The 23575-nt window shown below is 33.2% G+C and overlaps 1 protein-coding gene across 1 annotated transcript; it reads right to left on the bottom strand.

Annotated features, from left to right (window-relative positions):
• Positions 1 to 18190: 18190 nt before the first annotated feature.
• LOC149565166 (EG45-like domain containing protein) lies at positions 18191 to 19351 on the bottom strand. Its single transcript, XM_089818717.1, has 3 exons — positions 19174 to 19351; positions 18630 to 18930; positions 18191 to 18354 (listed from the first exon to the last, which is right to left on the bottom strand). The coding sequence occupies exons 1-3, from the start codon at positions 19286 to 19288 to the stop codon at positions 18348 to 18350; spliced, it is 423 nt and encodes a 140-aa protein (XP_089674843.1). The 5' UTR covers positions 19289 to 19351; the 3' UTR covers positions 18191 to 18347.
• Positions 19352 to 23575: the final 4224 nt, after the last annotated feature.

The following is a 23575-nucleotide window of genomic DNA, read 5'->3' as shown; positions in this document are numbered from 1 at the left end:
GTTTATTTTCCTCCAAGTTTGCAAATCAAAAATGTTCATGCCATATGTCCATGCACATTGATCTTGCTATAAGAGGATGAGAGAAATTAAGCTATAATCTAAAAGCCTTTGATCTAACCCATGGGTTAGTAACTCTACATGTTTCTATTGCACCATTGACCTTTCCTTCAAGATCAATATCCCATAGTGGAGACAAGTCACGCTAAACTGCCATGTCATTATCTAGAAAAATGACCTTATAAAGATTTGGGAAAAACTATGGAAGATATATTTGAAGATGGTTTAATATTGAAATATATTTTGGGCTTTGTGCTTGCAGCTTTGCAACCAGAACTTTTGGGGAATAATTAAGATTTGTTCCAATTGCATAGTCACCATGGTAGTATCTTCTTATTTCATAATGAGTTTCCATGGCTTCCAATATAAGGAAATTGTCATTTGTCAACCAATCAAATTGATGCACACTTGTTACCTCAATAGTTGTAGGTGGGAGAGTATGTAAAGCAAACCATGCATGCATGGTTGCTTAAGTCTTCCTATCTATAATAACATTAAATACTATCTTTTTGGGCTTTGCACAATTCTTCACAACTAATGAGACTACCACCGATGCTAAAAGAACATTTTCATTCGCCATAAAAAAGTATATGAGTTTTCTATAAGCTAAGGAACTAATTTAGGAGAGGGAAGCTACCTCCAGGCATGTACGTTAAATGAATACTATTGCCCAAATTTTTTACCTAAGGACAACCTTGTGAAACATGGAAACAACCGCCAAGTTGTAGGACTTGAACTATGAGGTTGAGTCTCTGGAGAAGGTCGGCTTCCTTTACTGTCAGGGTGCACCTAACTACACTTGGAGAGGAAAAGGGAGAAAGAAAGAATGAAAGAAAATCTACCTACTCCAACCTAAGGGGTGATGCACCAAAATAGATTATTCAAACCGATTTCTTCCCATACATGCACTTTTGAACCATCATGACACCAAAAGATATACACCTCTAGAATTGTTTTAATCTAACAATTACATGCAGATTAGAAAACCCAGATGAATGACACAAGGAAGATGAGATTCACTTATATATCATTCATAGGTCAAAGAGATATAGTCATGCAAAATTTTAGATATCCACAATACACTAATGAGAGTCAAATAGGTCTTGCACAATACATCAATGGATGAAGGAGATAAGCCAAAATACCATACAATTCAAAGGCAAAGGGGATTTATAGTAGCATGCCAGAGAAATGCCAGAGAAAACAAAGAAGAATCAACCCTAAGAAAGATTACACAATCTACCTTTATAGTTTAGGCATAACTGAGATATTTTCAACTAAAAGTTACTCCATAACCACTACCATTAAGTCTTTAGAGAACAATCAAGATTATCCAAATAATAGATTTGATCTAGTACACTTACAAAGGCATGAAAATCATGGAAACCTTGACTAGAGTAAACCTAAAGTAGTAGAAATAGTGCCAATCAATGCCAAAATTCCTCAAAATGGACAATCAGGTGGTGGAAAGAGTGCCTCTACATCATTTCTACCAAAGAAATAACTCTGGAGTGGTTGAGATTGATCAAAAAGATTAGATTGTGCAAGAAACCCTATCTTTCTTCATTCTTGGTTCATGAATCAGCAAAGTCAACAAGTCAACCCAATCATGCAACTAGAGAAAGCCACGTGGACCAACCATGTTATTGCATTTTTCCAACTCATAGAGTCTTCACAAGTTTGACCATTTAAACCAACTAATTGTGCCACCTTACTATGGCTTGAAAATATTAACTACTACCATCGATATTTCATTTTAACTATTTATGACTAACCTTTTGTGAACTGTGGGCCAACTATACATGTGGCAACATCTCACTATGTTTCTATAACTAAAGATTGATCATTTTCCTATAGCGACATAACAAGAGATGTTGATCTACCACCATCTAATGGCTCTAAAAATTCACCAAACCTATCAGTACATAGACCAATAGAAACATGACCCCACACCAAATGTCTAAAATATCCATGCTAGTATGGCAAGTCTTACTTTTGTAGCCCACCAAGGGGAATGATATCACAAAGTCCATGTGTCATAATGCCACTATGTCACATGAAATAAATTTTGTGATTTTTTGCAAAGTGACATAGCAATGACCATAGATGATCCTTGATCTGATGGTGAGTAAAATGCACTAAAGGAACTGGCCCACACATTGCATAGTCATCACCTTAGCCAATGAGAAACCAACAAACTGCCAACATGTTCTAACAACTGCCCAACTACTTTGATAGGAAAGGGTCCACTAAAATCCATGTGTCAAGCCATCACTATGTTACATAAAATAACTCCCTTTCATCTCTACATAGCAACATAACGATGACCACAGATCATGAAAAGATCTAATGGTGGACAAAAAGTGCACTATTGACTACGCTAATTGAAGGGAAGGGGGCCTATGGAAAATACATATCAAGACCTCACTACATCACTATAACTAAAGGTTGATCATTTTCTCATATCCACGTAATGAGGGATATTGATCTTCTTCCATCTGATGGCCTAGAAACATGCAACCAACCTGCTAACCATGCTAGAATCCAAACCAATTAGAACTTGTCTGTGTGCCAAACTGTCTGACATTGCTCCACCTCACTTGAAAAGTATTTAAATTTTTGGCCCACCAAAGGAATGATTTCACCTGGTCCACATGTCATAATGTCACTTTATTGCCTTCCATAAAACCCTTGTGACTTCCTAAGGTGACAAGGCAACGGTCGTAGATCTAGAAAGATTTGATGGGGGATGAAAACTTGTCGACGGCTCGTGCTAACCAAGGAAGAACAAAGGCCCCACTTAGACACGTGTCATGTTGTCACTTTGTCACATGGAATAAAGTCTATGTTTCTTTGCAAGGCAACAAAGTGACGTTTGTCTATCTGAAAAGATCTAATGGCAGAGAAAAATGTGAGCCCATGGGGATATTAAAATATGAACTAAACCTTGGGACTTAGGATATAACGTGCATAACCAAGGTATTCTCATGTTCCCTACTATTTGAAATTTCAAATATATGAACATTAGGGTATGCTTAGGCCTTAAATTCAATTTTTTGGTAGGAAGGCATCTTTGATTAACAAATACTCATCAGCCAACCTTAGAGAGAGGTAATGTATGCCCTTTGGAATACCACTTGATGCAAAATGTCTGTACACATATTCTTGCACTTTTTTTGACCGAGCATTTTGTTCCATCTTTTGTACCATTACTTTCATTTTCAAAGAGAATGTTTTGGCATCATATGGATTTTCCTTAATATCAGTAATGAGATTAGGGAACGATTCAATAATTGTTAATCCTTTTAAAAGTGCTTCATTTTTTTCCTACAAGAGAAGTTGGTATATGTCTCTTCTTGTTTTAGGAGAAACATCTACTCTTCCCAAAAGTCTCAGACCTAATCTTTGACTAATGCAATCTAGGGAGGAATAGTTTTTGACCTCCTCTAGTGTAACTAATGTTGTTAAAATAAAGATGAATGGTAATAGGAAGACTAGAATTAATACAATATGGAAAATACTTCTATAGGAAATATGGTGTGCAACACTCTTAACCTTTGTAAAGTATAGGAAGCCATTTGTAGTTGAGATGGTGATTTTCCCCATGCTAGGAGATATATGGACCTACATTGTGAGATCTTCCCACTTAAACAGACAAATTCTACCATCCAATCTCTCCCTCAAACACCATATCACTAACATATCTCATGCTTTCTTCCATTTCCTATTGCAAATCTAGGAAATAGAGCTCAAGTTTCTATGAAGATGATATTTATTCAACTTGTGGGATTTTTTTTTATTGGAACACATGGTGGTTCACTGGATGGAGTTTTCCCTTCAAATATCCTCCTATGTCTTGTGGTCGACTTATTGTTTTTGTTCTACACTTTGAATAATATGAATAATTTGAACAAGTTTTTGTTTTGAGAGGCTTGCAATTTATTTTAATCTCATTCACTAATCGTGCTTATTGTGATGTTTGTTCTTGTATTTTGATTGATATTATTTCAATTTATTGTAATCTCATTTATCAATCATACTTATTTTGTTGTTGGTTCTTGTATTCAGAGTGATCTTATTTCAATCCCTTGCTACTATAGGGATACATGGCTTCAAACCAAGTTGTCATGATACATGATTTAGTTTTGTCTCTACTAATCTTAACATGTTCTTGAGCATTAGGCATGTTTATTTTTTTTAAAGTAAAATCTTCTTGATAGATACATGCAACATCAACTTTTCCATTCAAGATTTGTATACTTTTTGAATTTTTATTATAAGGAATGCTTAATAAGTCTAAGTGATTTGCATTTCAAAATTAAAAAGAAGGAAGTTGGTTACATTATTTTTCCTCATTCTTATTATGCATGTATTTTTAGGCCATTACTGGGGATTCAATTTGGATAAAGTTTAAAAGGGCCACAAGTGTTGTGGGTCAAAGTTTGAGGTGTGTTGAATCCATAGTTCCATAGATATTGGGGCAGCAGGTAGTCAACTAACAAAATAAACTTATTATTTGTTTGTAGTATTTTTGTATATACCTTTGTGCTTTCAACCTTTGCAATTAAAAATGTGATAATAATTGGTAATGCAATTTCTTCTTCTTTTCTAATATGTGGTTTGACATATATAATTTGTGAAATTAATTTCTCTAATAGAGGATCCTATGTTTGAGTAAATAATTTTGTTTAACCGGGTTAGTTTGGATTTTGTGAAAGACAAATAAACCAATTCTGAAATTTTTACTTTTTTATGGAAGTGCTTTTGTTGGGAAGAAACATTAGTTACTATTAGGTCCCATTGATAGAGTTTCCTATAAAGAAAAAAATCCATTTGTACTAAAATAGCCTTGACACATTGTCAGAAATGTAAGAAAACCATATTATCAGAAGTCCCAATGCATGGTTGCTATTTTGTTGGACACAAGTTAAAGGCAATGAAAGTACATCAACTACTTTCCCCAAATATTTTATGTTATACAAGGCATACAATTTTTTGAATGTTTTGGAATTTAGTATCCAATTTGAAATTTGTAGTCCTTGGCTTGCCCTGTATAAATTATTAGTCCTGTATAAATTATTAGTCTTGTATAAATTATTAATATTGTACAATTGGAGTTCAAATCTCTTCTTTTTTATTAGAACATATTAGAGATTTTTTTTTCTTATATATTAGATTATACTAGAATGTTATATAAATTTTAATTACCTTGAAATTATGACTAATAAAATTTAATGATAAGGTATGTATATTGGTTATTTTTTGGATAGTTCTTCAAAGATGTCAAGGTTCAACATTATTATGGAAATTTTTCTTTCATATAGACTCAAATTTTGTAGTTTCAAATCTCTATAATAAACTTACCTATTATGAAAAAAGTCCACTACACTGATAAGTTGTTGGAAGTACTTCCTTACCCCATCCTCTATTAGCTTTCCTTTGACAATTTTTTAAAAGAGTTCTCCTCTAACACATTCCATAACAAAATAGACATTAGTATTTATTTCTAAGACTTTAAATAGTTGTACAATGTTGGGATGCTTGACCTATCTCATCAAATAGATACTTTTCTATGTCATGCCCACTTTAAAGATATTAGTAACACAATTTATGGATAATAGAAAGGGTTTGATATTATATGAAGAAAAATTAATGATATTATTAATGAAAAAACTAAAATAATAATTTATTATAACTTCTTTAAAGGGTGCTAGTGTTGGTTTAAAGAATAATTTTGACAGCTGAGTGTCAATACACTTAACCATTTTTCACTATACATGCCGAGCAAAGAGTTTATCAAGTGTCGAGTGATACAGAGTTTATCAAGTGCCGAGTGATATCAAGTGTCAAGTAATATCAAGTGCTGAGTAATATCAGGAGCTGAGTAATATCAGGTGCTGAGTGATACAGTTTTGTTTAGCTGTCGAGCTATCCAGGAAACAGCATGTGTTGAGCATCAGTAATGCTTCATGAGCCGAGTAACTTGAAATATCAGCATAAGAGTTTGTATTTTCACAAACTATGATGTAAACCATTTTTGTAGCCGACATAAGGTAAATCTCGAAAGATCTAGAGATAAGAATGAATCTTTTACATTTCCTAAGCAATCTGCATGCAGCCAATTGGAAAATTGGGAAGGCATGCAACCAATCAGCAAAAGGCAAGTATTGAGTGGGAAATTGAGATTCAATGTGGATGTAGATCCATACCTAACCCTAGGTCTTCAAAGTCTTTTAAGGAAGATGAAAGCCTCACTGTAACAAGGATGAGAGAGGGAGAATAATGTTAAAGGGAAAACATAGTGGAATTCAGTGAAAGGAGACATAGAGGGTAAGAGCAGCAATTTGATATTCAGTTGATCAGAACAAAGCAAAGGAGACAAACAAAAATTAGATCTCAAAGGATCAAAATCAAAGAGAGAGCCAGAACAAGTGCCTGCATTCAACAATCAAGGATTGCAAACTATCAGATTTATAATACCTAATACTCTCTTACCATTGTATTAGAAAGGAAACTCTATGTAGATAGGTTGGCTTAACAGCTATTTGTAGATCCTTATCAAAAGGTGATTAAAACCTTTAACAGGGTGACACTTCATGTTAAGTGTTTGAAAATCCTTTAACCAGGTCACTATTGACACAGTGTAAAGCCTTTAACAGGGCATGCCTTTAACAGGGCAGACCATCAGAAGTGGTTGAACAATATTGTTGTAGTAATTTTGTGGGTATCATCCCCACCCCAGTTTTACCTTCTTATTTCTGGAGGGTTTCTGGGTTACCAAATTCCAGTGTTATGTGTTGTTGATGCATGTATTAGTTTCATGTTTATTTGATGTGTTTACATGCATGCAATTTACTTTTAGTTAAAAGTTTTATAGGTTAAAGTGTGATACTTCTGATTCACCCCCCCCTCATAAGTATTCTTTCCATATTTGAATATTCCAACAGCTAGCTCAATGGAAGAGCATCTACTTTACAAGTACGAGGATGCTGGTTCGATTCCATTGTGCCCTATTATGACCAAATACATTACCAAATATGTGACTAAATATTCTATTAGACATACTACTAAATATGTGCCCAAATATGCTACTAGATATACCACTAAGTATGTGACTAAATCAACTATCAAATATACGACTAAATATGTGATTAAATATACTATTAAATATGTGATTAAATATACTACTAAATATGTGACTAAATTGGTGATCAAAATAAGTGACTTAAATCCTTTAGTAGTAATTTTAGTGGTGTTATAGGTGATTGGATATTAACTACTATTTGATGCAGGAGCATCCAGTGGTGTAAGGGCAATCCTGTATCACCCAAAAATATGCTTAATGTTAGTTTCTATTTAAAGTGTTTTCATTTCTAGATACCCATTTGGGTCAAATAGAGATTCCAACTCTCATTATTCCATTGTTCGTTATCTGGGTTAGAGTTTTAAGCACCTTTGGATACATGCTAATGTTAAAAATTGGTTATTTTGTAATTGAGCCATAATTATAATGAGTTAGAAGGTGTAAGTTGGAGGGATGATTATACTTGTAATTTAAAGCACTCTAGAAAAATAATTAGGTCAAAAGGCTTTACTGTTTGAAAGTTATTATAGTTTTAAGTTACCTAGAGACCTCCTAAGAGCACTTCAAAGTCAGATTTGAGGCACTAAACAGCCTCGTACGGACTCAAAAAATGGGGGGACAAGAAAAGCTGGTCCATAGGGCTATAAAGTGCTTGGAGAGATTTTTATAAATATAAAGGGTTCATCAAATGGAGTCCTGGATGAAAAGTTATGCCTCCTGGAAGTTAGACTACCATTTCTAGATTCTTCTAATTTTACACTAACTTCTGATATATTTTCTAGAACCTTCTATTTTGCAGGTGGATATCAAATGGCATATTCTAAAATTTATTCCTAACCCTAAACCTAATTGGGTTACTTAAGGTCACTTCTAGCATTGTAAAGGCAATTTTTGGTGGAGTTTGGGAGAAGGTACTGTGAGAAGGGTTTTCTCCAGAATCTGATAGCATTGTAAGCCCATAGGGCATGTCGTGGAGTCTATTTTCATTGTACTGAATGTAGTAGTAGATCACTTATGATAATAATATTCCTCTTTTCCTGTTGCATTCATTTTTGTCTTCGATTTTGTTCCCATCAAGTGGTATTAGAGCAGGTTTTCCTAAGTGTGTAGATAGAGTGCCGACTATGAGGCAGTTTGTACCAGGATTATGTGGTTGTGGGTTTTGATACAAGAAGATGCCTCCACAAAGGGAGCATCATGGAAGGGCTAGAGTTGTTACTTCTGAGGTTAGAATCCTCCAGAGACATGTCCAAGCATTATAGGAGGAGATCTGTACAGGGATGAATGATGCCATAGGCAATGAAAGTGAGGAAGAAAATGAAGAAAAAAGAAATATTGGGTAGGAAGGGGAAGGAGACAGAGGATTCCTAAATCATGTGAAGGAGAGGCTTTTTAAGGCCATTGCAAAGCTTGGAAAAAGACCTAAAATTGATGTTGGCATGTTTTTGGCAAATCTAAACTCGAATGAGTCGATCGACTGGATCAATGAGCTGGAGGAATATTTTGAGTATGAGGATATCAAGGAACTTGATAGGGTTAAGTTTGTGAAGGCCAAAATGAAAGGCCATGCCAAAATCTAGTGGTAAGAGATTTAGTTGGAAAGAAATAGAAGAGAAAAGGAGAAAATCACAAGATGGGATCGCATGGTGGACAAACTAAAGAAGCAATTCATTCTTGGTGATTACAAGCTTGATTTGTTCAAGAAGATGCAAGGGTTAAAGAAAGTGGGAAAATCTATTCAGGAGTACATAGAGGAATTTTACCATGTCCTTATTAGGGAGGGGCATACAAAATCAAACAAGGAGAAGGTTGCTCATTACCTTAGTGGGTTAAGACCTAGCATTCAAGAGGAGTTAAGTTTGGTTAGAATGACTAGCATTGAAGAGGAATACCATTTTTCCTTGTGAGTTGAGGATAAACTAAAAAAAAAATTTGATGGAAGGGAAAGAGGGTGCAATCAAGGAGGAAGGGGTAACTTGGTAGGTCATTTGGAGGCCGAAATGAGAACCAGAAGAAAAATGAAGATGTGGGTACTAGCCAAAACCAAAGGAACGAGGGTTTCAACCGCTCCCATGATCAAAAATTTGGAGAGAGAAGAAGAGGTAGAGGATGTGGACAAGGTTCAAGAAGAGGATGCTTTTTTAGTACCTATTTTCATTGCAATGAAGAAGGTCATCATGCCTTCGAATGCCCTCAACAGCAAGGAAGGATAGATAGGAGAGTTGATGGTCAAGCAAGGGTTGCTCATGTGGATGATGATGCAAAGTCATCACATTCAAAGGATGCAGAAAGAGGACAGGTTCAAGTTAATGAAAGGGTCTTATTGAGAAATAAGACTGAACCTAGACAAAGGAGGAGTTTGTTTCATACTAGGTGCGAGGACGAGGGTAAATATTGTGATGTGATTGTTGATGGTGGGAGCACTAACAACTTGGTGTCAAAGGAGATGGTCTCAAAGCTAAAGCTCAAGAGGGAAAAACACTCCCAACCCTATTGAATTGCTTGGGTATAGGATAATTATAAGGTCCTTGTTAGTGAGCAATGTTTGTTAAAGTTCAAGATTGGGAGTTAGCATGACAAGGCTCTCTGTGACATCATTCCAATGGATGTCTACCATTTATTTTTGGGAAGGTCATGGTAGTTTGATAGGCATGCTATACATGATGGTCATGCAAATACATACTCTCTAACAAAGGATGGATTTTGCCACAAATTGAAGCCCTTGATAAAGGAGAAAGAAAAGGTATGCAGTAGTGCTAGGGTGAGTCTTGTTGATGGAAGAAAATTTCTGGAAGGCATGAAACATCAGCATATGTGTTATGCTTTAATTCTTAGAAAAGATAAGGAAGGTAGTAGTGAAATTCCTTTGAAGTTTTAGGTCTATTAAATGAGTATGGAGATGTCATCTCTAATAATATTCCAGAAGGGTTGCCACCAGTAAGACAAATTAGTCTTCAAATAGATCTAGTCCCTAGAGCTAGTTTTCCTAACAAGGCTTCTCATAGGATGACTCTTACTGAGACTGAGGAGCTAAACAAACAAGTTTAGGAGCTATTGAGGAAAGGTTTGATTCAAGATAGCTTGAGTCAATGTGTAGTACCTAAAGTGCTAGCACCAAAGAAGGATGGAGAGTGGAGAATAGACTCTCAAGCTATAAATAGAATAACCATCAAGTATCAATTTCCTTTGCCAAGAATGGATAATCTTATAAACTATTTGAGTGGAGCTCAATACTTCACAAAGATAGATCTCAAGAGTGGCTATCATCAAATATGGGTACGAGGGGGAGATGAGAGGAAGACTACATTCAAGACCAAGGAGGATCTATATGAATGGTTAGTCATGCCCTTTGGACTGACCAATGTGCCAAACACCTTCATGTGGCTTATGAATGAGGTACTAAAGAATTGTTTTGGAAAATTTGTTATTGTCTATTTGGATGATATGTTGATTTTCAGTAAGTCTTTGGGTGAATATTTATTCCACAATTGTAGTGTCCTTGAAAGGTTGAGGGAAGAAATTTTTTTTGATTAATTTGAAGAAGTGTAGCTTTGTCAAAAGGGAGTTAGTCTATTTGGGGTCTATTGTATCAGCTAAGGGTCTCAAAATGGACCCAGAGAAGGTGAAGGTCATCTTGAAATGGCCTACTCCAATGTTTACCATTGAGGTGAGGTCATTCCATGGTTTGGCTAGTTTTTACAAGAAGTTCATTAGGAATTTCAATAGTATATGTGCACCCCTAACTGAAACAATGAAGGGGGATTGAAAAGAGTTCAAGTGGACTATAGGAGCTACTAGGAGTATTGAATTGCTAAAGAAGAAGGTGATAGAGCAACTTGTGTTGGCACTTCCTAATTTCAAAAAAGTGTTCCAAGTGGATTGTGATGCTAGTGGTAGTGCTATTGGGGCTATGTTGAGCCAAGAAGGTAAGCCTATTGCCTAGTTTAGTGAAAAATTGAATGATGCAAAGAAGAACTATTATGTTTATGATTAGGAGTTCTATGCAATAGTTCAAGCCTTAAAGAAATGGAGGAATTATTTGTTGCCAAAAGAGCTTGTTTTGTATACTAATCACCAGGCATTGCAATACCTAAATAGCCAAGGTAAATTGAATTAGAGACATTTGAAATGGGTAGAGTTCATGTAGAGCTATACAGTTGTATTAAAACATAGAAGCAGAAGGTCTAATAGAGTTGCAGATGCATTAAGTAGGAGACATTTTTTGCTCACAGTTATGCAGGTTGAAGTGGTTGGGTTTGATGAACTCAAGAATCTATATCCTAAGGATCTTGACTTTGCAAAGGCTTGGAAGGCTTGTAAAGAACCTATTACTCTAGACAGGACCAAGTGGTTAGATTACTTGATTTAGGATGGTATATTGTTCAAGGGCAGTCAATTGTGTATCCCAAGAAGTTCTATGAGGGAGAACTTGATCAAGGAGAAACACAATGGAGGGATTGCAAGACACTTTGGTCAAGATAAGATCATTGTCATTATTAGAGAACATTATTTTTTGCCTCAGTTGTCATAGGATGTGAAGAAGTTTGTGCAGAGTTGTCAAGTATGTCAAACAACCAAAGGATTTAGTCAAAATATTGGACTCTATTAGCCATTGCCTATTCCATCAAAGCCTTGGGAGGACATAAGTATCAATTTTGTTCTTGGATTTCCAAGGACACAAAGGGGTAATGACTCAATATTTTTGGTGGTTGATAGGTTCTCCAAGATGGCACATTTCATTCCATGCCACAATACTCATGATGCAGTGCATATTGCAAATTTGTATTTTAGAGAGGTGGTAAGGCTACATGGTGTCTCAAAAAGTATTGTTTCTAACAGAGATGCTAAATTTGTTGGGTATTTTTGGAGGACTTTGTGGAAGAAGTTGAAGACAAAATTGAACTTTAGTTCTACGCATCAGCTACAAACTGATGGAAAAATAGAAGTGGTGAATAGAAGTCTGGGAAATTTGTTGAGGTGTTTAGTGGGAGATAAGCTCAAGGGATGGGATTTGATTCTACCAAAAGTAGAATTTTCTTGCAATAATTTTGTGAACAAGAGTACTGGTAGATCACCATTCCAAATTGTGTATGGGAGTAGTCCAAGGACTACACCAGAGCTGAGGAAGATGGAGCAAGGGGAGAGGACAAATGCTGAAGTAGAAGACTTTGTTGAACATATCAAAAACCTACATGAGGAGGTGTGAGCACATATTACCAAGATGAACCTACGATATAAGGCTAGGGAAGATCAAAAGAGGAGACATAAGGAGTTCCGAGTTGGAGATTAGGTTATGGTATACTTGAGGAAGGAATGATTTGCATTGGGTACCTACAACAAGTTGAAGATGAAGAAATTTGGCCCCTGCAAAATTTTGAAGAAACATGATTCAGGGAATGCATATGAGGTAGAGTTGCCAAATAAGATTCACATTTCTCATATTTTCAATATTATAGATTTAACAGAATATCATGATGATGGTGCAGATGAGGAGTTGATGCTGGAGCCATGTCCAATTCCTACTTCTATGAAGGAATAAATTGAAGAAGTTTTGGATAGTCATGTGGGTCGGAGTACCAAAAATAGGCAGTATGAAGAATACATGGTGAAGTGGAAAGGATGACCAATAGAAGACTCAACTTGGATATCCACAATGGAGGTTTCCCATGTGGGTTTTCCTCTGCTAGCTATAAAGTAACAGGGTCTATTTCCAATCTACCTTGGGTGTTTGATGCAAGAGCATCTAGTGGTGTAAGGGCAATCTTGTATCACCCAAAAATATGCCTAGTGTTAGTTTCTATTTAAAGTGTTTTCATTGTTGGATACCTATTTGGTTCAAATAGATATTCCAACTCTCATAGTTCCACTATTGGTTTTTAGTGTTAGATTTTTTTAACACCTTGAGATATATGCCAATGAAGAAAATAGGTTATTTTTTAATTGAGCCATAATTATAATGATTTATAGGGTGTAAGTTGGAGGGATGATTTTTCTTGTACTTTAAAGCACTCCAAAAAAAGAATCACGTCAAAAGGCTTTATGGTTTGAAAGTTATTGCAGTTTTAAGTTTCCTAGAGACCTCCTAAGAGCACTTCAAAGTCAAATTTGAGGCACTAAATAGCCTCATATGGGCCCAAAAAATGGGGGAAAAGTGAAGCTTTTTTATAAAGCAAAAGAGTGCTTGGAGAGCTTTCCAAAAATGTATATGACTTGTCAATCGATGTCCCGAATCAAAAGTTATGCCTCCCAAAAGTTGGACTACCATTTTTGGATTCTTCTAATTTTACATTGACTTCTGACATGTTTTCTAGAACCTTCTATTTTGGCGGTGGATGTCAAATGGCATATTCTAAAATGTATTCCTAACCCTAAATCTAATTCAGGTTACTTAAGGTCACTTTTGGCATTGTAAAGGCAGTTTTTGGTGGAGTTTGGGAGAAGGTACTATGAGAAAGGTTTTCTCCAGAATCTAATAACATTGTAAGCCCATAGGGCATGTCATGGAGTCTATTTTCATTGTACTAAATGTAATAGCAAATCACTTTTGATAATAATATTCCTCTTTTCTTGTTGCATTCATTTTTGTCTTGGGTTGTGTTCCCAGATCACTATTAGTCACTTGACTAAGTTTAGTCACATATATACAGTTTTTAGTAGTTTTTTTAATCACATATTGCAGTTTTTGTACTAGTGATAACTTTCAATTTATTAATGAATTGGTTAGCTACAACAATAATTTTCAATTTATTAAAAAATTGTAATATTATCATCTTCCACAACCTTCATTCTTTTCTCCTCCTTGGACAAATTCTAGGTCATAATAAACATCTTATTAACCTTTTTCATTTTCAAGGGTAGAGATCCCCTTTTCCTTAAATTCACATTCTCTAGTTACACTACTCCACTAGTTATCCTAGATATCCAACATATGAAACAAACCTAAAATAATTACACAATAGTAATTCAAGGGTGCCATTTATAATTTGCAGCGGTTCTAAGTCAAGATGTGTGATTTGTTTGACCAAAAATTACATCTAAGTGCAACTCAATAAGAGGTCATAGGGTGTGATTTATATTGCCACCCTTCCATCCTCCTTATAATGTAATCCACAAAATTACTCTGCTTCAGCACTCCTCTTCATCTCATTACTCAAATCCCTCAACTCAGTAGTTCCTTTAAGATGCATTACATGTACTATTTGAAAAGGTGTCTTCTTAGTACTCCTATTCACAGAATTTTTGTATGCAAACTCTGCTTGTGCTAAAATCAAATCCCAATTAGCAGGCTTATCTCCAACCAAACATCTCAACAAATTACCCAAACTCCTATTCACACCTTCAGTTTGTCCATTTGTTTGTGGATGAAATGTAGAACTAAACTTAAGATTGGTATCTAATTTCTTCCAAAATGTCCTCCATAAATTACTAGTAAACTTAATATCCTTATTTGAAACAACAATCTTAGGAAACCCATGCAATCTCACCACTTCCTTAAAATATAATTCAACCATATATACTACATCAGATGTCTTCTTACAAGGTATGAAATGAGCCATTTTAGAAAATCTATCAACCTCTACTAGAATGGATTTATTACCTCTCTGAGTTCAAGGTAAACCAAGCACAAAATCCATAATGATGCCTTCCCAAGGTCTTTTTGGTAGAAGTGAATAGGCTTAGGATGTCTCAATCTCTGCAATTGCAATTTGTTAACCAACTCTTCTTATGCCAAATTGTTTGAACTTCCACTATCAATGATCACTTTGCAACATTTTCCAGTGACCTTACATCTAGTCTTGAATAAGATCTTTCTCAAAATAGGCTCTTCATTAGTTTCCTCATTCCACATGATTCTTCTCAACTTCAAGTTCTCACCATGGTCAGGTTCATTGGGTGATTTAGCAACATCTTCACAAACCAAAGTGTTTAGATGTTTCTGCCTCCAATATTTTTTCTAGAGTCAATACATCTAAAGGAACCACATCCTTCTTCTCCAAACTTAAAACAAGTACCTTTAAACCAAGATATTTCTTCTCTTTTACTGCCATTACTATTATTCCTAGAGTAACTAGTATATATCCCTCTAGTGTAATTACCTCTTTTACCAGTAGGTTCCTCTTTCCATTATGTCTTACCCTTATCTTGCATTGTACTATCAAATATGCTACTTTCTCCATAGGTTATGCTTCTACCTCTTTGAAATATGCCACCTTTTCCTCTTTGTCTGTGATCATGTTTCTTTGTCAAGTTGTCCTCGGCCTTCAAGGCATACCAATATGCTTCTTCCACACTATCCACTTGAACATAACTAATCTCATCTTGAATTTATGTCCTCAAACCATTCAATTATCTAGCCACTTTCTCAACTTCATCATCCACATGTCTAGATCTAATATCCAATTTGTAGAATTCCTAAGTATATTTTTTGTATAGTCATATCCTTTTATCTCATGTTTTTTATTCTTCTCAAAAAATTAACCTGGTAATCTACAAGAAGGAACTTCTTCTTTATTTTTATAATCATCTTTTCTCATGTCTTGATCTTTTCTTTTCCTCTTTTCTTCCTTTTAGTTTACAAATGACTCCACCAAAGTGAAGCTTGGCCCTTCAACCTGGTAATGGCTATCTTTACTTTCTTATTATCAGAAGTACTTTCATACTCAAATAACTAGTCCTTTTTAGAGATCAAATCCATCACTGCATCAGTCTCAAGTCTTCCATCATAGAAAGTAACTTCAATAGCAGGGTTGGAGATTTACCTAGACAAAATTCTCAAAAGCCTCTTCTCATCTTGTTCCACTTCAGGCTTAGGATTCACATTAGTTTCACTTCTTCATCATCACTAACATCCTGAAGATGTACACCTCTTCTCTAGGTTGTATCAAAAACTTCAAGTTTTGTTTTAATTTTCCTCAACATATTAACAATGATATTATCAACATATCCTCTACCTCGAACCATCTTAACAATAGTTCATGCAATATAGTAACCTTCTGCAAGTTAAAGGCTAGATTCTAGATTTGCCACCCTACACCCAGTCCAATCAAGGTTCTCCATGATCCCAATCTTCACAAGGAAAGAAACCTTGCTCTAATACCATCTTATGCAAGAAAGGTAGGGGAAAGGAGCAAAGTCCAATCTCCTAACACCTTGCTAAGAGTACACACGGAAGCAAAAACATATATAAAAAAAAAGAACCAAGAGATTTACTAATTGATTAGACAACTGACATGATAAAATATACTTTTCAAAATATCCAACATGCCTGGCTCTGAGACCTTCTGGGTTGCGGTCAATACAAAGAAGTTACAACTGGAGAGCTAGAAGTTTGTCTTCTTCATCTTCCATCTATTTTATACCATCTTTCTATACAAAAACTTACTATCCTACATCTAATACAAGCTCTAATATAGCCAACAAAACCACAAGTCATCTTATCAAACATTTAATTAAAATAGGCCATGCCTAGGAGTAGAAAACAAATTAAATACCAAATGGTCATAATAGAATCTACACTCTTAGGAATAGGTCCACACATGATCCAAGAGATGTCCTTTAACCATGCAAGATTCCATGTCATCATAGAAAAAAGCACTAAAAGAATTTTCATAATGTGTTACATAAAACACATAATGAAAAGAAAGCAAAGAAAGAGGCACGTAACTCCAAGCACAACAAAAAGTGGATTTCACACACTTAGCATAAGGATCACCAATGGGTTCACAATAAGATGCCAACTACACACAACTTGAAACTACAAACAACAATGACTACTCTTTGAACAACAAATTGGTACAAAAAAACAAAACAACATTTTGGTTGATGCAAGATTGCTCATTGACCCAAGATGCTCCTGCATCAACAAGGCACCTAAAGCATGAATAGGTAGGTATATGAAATTTTTAGAATATTTATTTTATATTTAATTTGAGAAACTATATATATGTATATATCTATGTTTGTGTGTGTGTATGTCAATGGGAAGTGTTGCATACTCATAGAATTAGTGTCACTACAGAAATAAATGTTTTTTTAATCAAATGTAGTATAATATGTTTTTGATTGTACAATAACATTTAAGTGAAACAAGGGGATGGTATAGCGCATACAGATGGTGGAATGTGGAATCCTTCAGACCAAAGCTTGATTCCTATAGTATTTGTCATGCCTAAACTTATTTTCCCATATGTGAATCCTTTCTTAATATCTAAGTGCCCACAACCCTATGTTATGTCCAACAAGTTCACTTCTTGAACTTCAAATTGTAGGCATAATTTTTTTTGTTGTGTCATTGGCCACCCTTCAACATCACAAACTACTCATATAGTGAGTTATTTTCTCATGGTGGTTTTCTTATCTTTGAGTTTTCATTGTAAATCTAATATTTTTTCTCATCTTTGATTTATGTTTCACAACTTGAGTGTAGTTTTTGATAAATTAAACTATTGTGTCTAATTTAAAGTTAGTATTGTTGTTTAGACTAATTCAACCCCCACCCCCTAACCAATCTTGTTGTGCATCCAACAACTTGTCCACTATTTGAATAGTGTCCCTTATGTCATCATCAAGATTATTTTGTCTTAACCATTGGCATCTTTGTAGGTAGCATTATAGATATAGTCTTTTAGCTCAAGGTAACCAATACACTGACTTCAAAGGATTCTTTTTTAGTTGAAAGAAGATATTATGCTCAACAACTTTATAGATAGTCTCAACCTCTTTGCAACCATCACAAGGAACTTTTAGGTGTCATGTCCCTAATTTGATTCCAACAAATTTTCTCAATTAACTCTTGCATCTTTTTTTTACTATTTGTATTTAAAAATAAGATTAAGTAAATATAATATAATAATAATGGACAGGACCATCTTGTGAACAAATTAGACTCTTCTAATATATGAAACAAATTTGACAACTTTGACTACCTAACAATTATATTTATATTTTTATGTTGTAGAATTTAACCCATATGAACCCTTAAGAATTACTTTTTAAGGTAACTTATATATAGATGATAACATACACGCATTCATTTCAAACAATTCCACCTAATAAACTAAAGATTTAATTCATTTTCTGTTGAAATATTTATTGAATTACATAAATAGATTCATCTCTCATACAAACAAAGCAATGGTAAAATCGCTACAAAGATAGATAGCTTTCCACGGTGCAGAGTTGAAACTTTGGGAGGAATTCTGCTTGATCAAACTCTGTACACACAAAAACAAAGCAAATCAACACTAGACATGCTTAAATAATGGACGGGTTAAACATCCTACACTAAGACTTGATTTCTAGGATAAAAATATTAAATAGTCAAAATTAACTTAATTTTTCAAGCTCAATTTCTTTTTAATATATGATGTTTAAAAATGGCCCTTAAACAAATAAAAAGTTTCAAATTCTCCAACGCTACAAATTTTCTAAATAAAACTTCAACTTGTCAAAACTGTAAATGATAGAAGTAGGCTAGATGGGGTGTTACTGCTCGTATTCGACGTTGATCTTTTTAGCAGAGGAATGAGCGATGTGAGAGAAGGCATCAGCAGACAAATGGAAAGTTGCATCGCCATTATCACAACCAGAGGAAGAGCAATAGTCCACAACCTTCACAACAAGCGATCTTTTTCTGCATGGATTAACTCTCCCATTGCTTGTTCCACTCAAACATCGAATTCTGTACTTTCTTCCACATGCCGCCTGGTTGTCCCAAATTGCATCATTTGCTGCTCCAAACAAATTGCCTGCTGGAAATTGCCTCTGATTGTACCCATAACACGAAGTCGCTGCAAAACGCCATATTTAAAAATTTTAAAAATCATAAGATTACACTGCTGTAATAAAATTTGCAGTTTTAGATAAAATGGGTTGTCAGCTTTTTTTTATTTGAGAGGTCTTGAGTTTGAATCTACTTGAATTCTATATTGATATCAGCTTCGCCCATTATCTATATTGATATCAGCTTCGCCATTATCAATAAAAGATTTATATTATTGAAGAATTTTTTTTTTTATGCTACTTATACTTACGGACATATGGAGGACCATAAAAAGTTGCTGTGCCCACATCTGCCACACAAAAATGACTCTGAATCATCAAACTTATCGAAACTATAGAAAATATGATTATTGAACATGTCTTCATGATTACGTTGAATCTCTACTGAGTCCAATAAGCCTGAGATATATTATATAGAATTTAATGTATTTCTTGTATAGAAATCATGTTCTTGCTTCCATTAAAAGCATGGTGTAGCTGAAGCAAGGTATCTGATACCATATTGATAGATGGGATAGCGAATACAGAGAATTTTGCATACCAAAACAAACTTTTTGTTGCAACTAATGTGATGGGATGAAGACATTGGCATTTATCCGTGATTTCGTTGTTGATTTGCTTGCACGATTCGGCCAATTTCTTCTATGGGCAGGTCACCTAAACGTATGATTCTAAGGTTCTAGAATTCACTCTTTGTGATAAAAATTCTTTCATCTTTATTTTAGTTTATGTTTGTTTGTGAATTAACTTTTTATGTGAGTGGGTGCCACCTTAAACATCATATAAATAAATAAGTCCATTTTGACTATTTAATGTTTTTAGTTTAGAAAGGAAGATTTAATAGTGTGTGATGTTTAAGTGAGATTTAAGTTTTGATGGTCATTTAATAACAATATTACAATTTAATCATGAGAATATGTTAATGTTAGAAGTACAAACATTTAAATAGTTGTAAATTACTTTTGTATTATATTAATCTTATTTTACATTTTTATCATCATCTTTAATATTTTAATTCTTATTATGTTATAGCTTCATTGATTCTTATTATTTGAATTTGGCCATGTCACACATTTTTTTGTTGTTTAGACTTGAGGAGACCTAAACTTCTAGAATGTGATATCTACCATCTATTTATTTTTCTAAATAGCCTATTGTTTTCTTTTTATTATATATAATATATAATAAAATCTTTACTTATTTAAAAAGTTACCTTTTTCTTGTTAAACTGACTTGTTTGATATATTCCTTTTTTTTTTAAAAAAATTCACATGTTTGTTATATTCTCTTTCCTACACCTCCTTGGGATTTATTTTTCATATTTCTAGTCCTCTAGATTATCCTTCATTCCTTCCATATTTTCTTTATTGTTGTTTTCTAACATCATCATCTCAACATATATGTTTCTCTAATCAGTAGCGTGGTTGATATCTTTAGTCAATTTAATGATCTTCTAGCCTCCTACTTAGCTATCACAATGTAAGGGGATGACAACTATTAATTGAGTTAATTCTTTTTATCTATTCTATTTTTTTATTCTAGACCTTTGCTTAAGTTTGTCTTTATCATTTCTAAAGGAAAGAAAATCAATGATTAACTATGCTAAAACTTATCCATGCTCATGAGATTTTAGAGAAAGAACATTTTATTTTATTTGTGGGAGGTTTTTTCTTTTATGTCTCATATTTACCTACAACATCTTCCAAAATGCTTGAACCAAAGGAAAAGGTTAATAGACAAACCTTAGAGAGTACTTTTTATTCCTACCCCTTATTTATATAAGAAAAAATTATAAAAGTGTGCTTAAATGTCCATATTAATTGTAATATATTTCCCATTAGAATAAAGATGTTAGTATTGATGAAGTGTAATTTTTTAGATTTTCATAATAAAAATTGTTATCTTTTTTAGTTATTACAGAATACAAACACATGGTTGTTACTCAAGACTTGGGATACTCCCTTAAAATCCCTTCCAATTTTATCACATTTTTTTATGTTTTGTTAAAATCTAACTTGAATCCTAAGTCATTAAGCCATTAAATTGAATATTAATTTCTTTTTAAAACCTATTTTAAAAGGGTTTTATTTTCAAAATCACTTTATTTATTCATATTAAATAACCTTCCAAATTTATAAATACTTCTTATAAGAATGTCACTTGATTTCTCATTAAATTAATTAGTAGATTTTGTGATATTCATATTGAGCTCAAATGGAAAATTAAATAAGTTCTCTTTATTATTCTCATTAGACTATTATATTGAGTTCAAATGGATGATTAAATAAATTTGAGATTTAATTCTATGTATTATGCATGATAATTTTTAATTTAGATAAAAGCTAATGTAAGAAAAAATTACCTACATGTGTTCTTTGATTGTCTCCTTGAAATTTTTTGCACTTTTCTTTCAAAAAAATAAATCAAAGGTCTTTAATCATATATATAGTTTATATATGGCATATCTTGTTTATTTCTTCTACTCAAGTAATTAACCAAATATGCTTTGAATAAGGCATGTAAGAATATGTATATTGTGTTGAGGGAATCCTAAGTAAAATCGTCGAACATACCATTTCTTGAACATATCATTATATGGAACGAGTATCTGTATCAATCATCTTAAGAAGAATTTTTCTTTTCTCAAATGAAGTTAGTTGCGTGTAATATTTGACTTGGTTTCCCATGATAGCCACCAATCTAAGATTTTTTTTGGTTCAAAACATAGATTCTCAAGAACCTAGATTTAAAACTGATATTTTTTTAATGTGCCACATTGTTATATGTTCTCAAGGTGAAGTGGTAAGTGCAAGAAGTTGGGAGTCAATTCAATAGAAGTCTTGTCGAATTGAAAAATGCCACTAAAAGCATAGTTGTCTACATTAGATTTAGATGCACAATCAAAAATTCAAAAAATGGGTGCCCATTGTAAAATAAAAAATAGAAAATAATGCTTAGAAATTCCCTTTTACATACCAATTTTTATATTTAAGAGACTTGTCTCCTTCTTTTAATTTTAAATAATGGGTGCCTATTTCGTAAAATATGGAAATTGAAATTTTCCTTTCCTTTATTTTTCAATTCATGATAGGCTTGGTGAGACGAAGCCCATGCTTGGACCTCCAAAATAATGTCTAAAGCACAAAATACTAGATTTCTACCTTGCCATAATTTTTTAAGGGTCATTTTGGTCATATTTTTCAATGAAATGAGGGCTCATTAGTATCTCACTACCTTGATTTTAGAAATATTATTATTATGTTGATGTGATTATTTTTAATATTTTTTTATTATTTATTAATCAAAAGTTGTATCTAAGCATGAAATAGCGAGGCTCACTAAAAAATTTAATAACTTTTTTGTTTATAAGTTTTTTTTGGAAAAATAAATTATATGACATCAATTTGCATATAATTCTCTTGAAGATTTTTTTAAAAAGTAAATTTAAATAAATGTTAAATTTTTATCAATTTATAGTAGTTGTACACCACATATTTTGAAAATGTACTTTATAGTCAATTAAAAATTCAATTTAAAAAAAAAAAGAAATATGTCCATCAATATTTGGTGTCTTAGGTATATTTCCCTAGAAGGATTTGGAGAAAATTATTTCTTTGGGTGTCATACAAAGGTGTAGTGTGGTCCTAAAATAAAAAAAAAATTTAAACATAATTTTTTAAAATGCCTACAAAAATCAAATCTATACCATATGGGTATTGAAATAAATTACATATTTTAAAAGTAGACTATGAGAATTTCTTTTTTTATTACTCAAGCATTATAAGATACAATATCTATGTGCCTCGAATTTTGACATCAATTGATAGAAAATTTGGATAATAGGGAAACACTTCCACCTTTTGCCCAAAAGTAGGGCTCAACTTCTTGTAGCTACCCAAGTAGAATGCAACCACCTAAGTAGGATAAATTATTAATGATTTAGTTAATCTAAAATAAATTCATCCACACTCAATGAAAATTTGCATCAATGCCCTATTAAATTCAAGGATAAATACATATGACATTGTAAAATGGGTTACTCCATAAGTCAAAGAGAAATAATCTATATGTCTCATATTCATTATCCATTTTTCACATTAAAGATAAAAAATTATAGAGATAATAAGTTATGAACAACATAGTTTACGAGGAACATCTAAATTAAATAAGCAATAATAGAAATTACATATCAGACAAATTAATTCTTATCATGTCTTATGCTTAGTATAGATATTCTTATTTATATATGTATTCTAGATTTGTGCATCCATGTGTTAGCCTTGTTCACATTTACCTTTGTCTTGTTGAGCCTTATGTGTATCCAAATGTACCTTTTGTGTCCTTTTTAAGTATTTTTTAGCCCTTGTAAAACCATGTATTTATTTTTAATTTCATATTATTATCTCATAAATCAAACATTTAATATTGTATCTCTTTCCTCACGTTAAATTTTTTTCTTTCTTGTATTGTCATAAAGTATTTACCCTAATATTTGTAAGAGTGTAACAAACACTTGAATGCTTCAATAAAATATTTACTAAATTTTTATCATTTTATATGGAAGATATATGCAATAGTTTGATATGTTCTACATTATTATAATTGATGTGAACTATTTGTTACTAATAGACAATTACACCAACAATGTTTTTA

Source organism: Cupressus sempervirens, chromosome 3 (assembly GCF_028749045.1).
Source record: "Cupressus sempervirens isolate cs-2001-9-10 chromosome 3, ASM2874904v1, whole genome shotgun sequence".
NCBI lineage: Eukaryota > Viridiplantae > Streptophyta > Pinopsida > Cupressales > Cupressaceae > Cupressus > Cupressus sempervirens.
The sequence above is the reverse complement of the archived record's forward strand: the minus strand, read 5'-3'. Positions and strand labels throughout refer to the sequence as shown.

What these genes read in the sequence shown, in the direction of transcription:
- LOC149565166 (XM_089818717.1), bottom strand. Translation starts at nt 19,288, where the DNA reads ATGAAGACATGTTCAATAATCATATTTTCTATAGTTTCGATAAGTTTG. An exon ending in TTATGGTCCTCCATATGTCC is followed by an intron (nt 18,931 to 19,173) that starts GTAAGTATAAGT and finishes GGCGTTTTGCAG; the next exon opens with CGACTTCGTGTTATGGGTAC.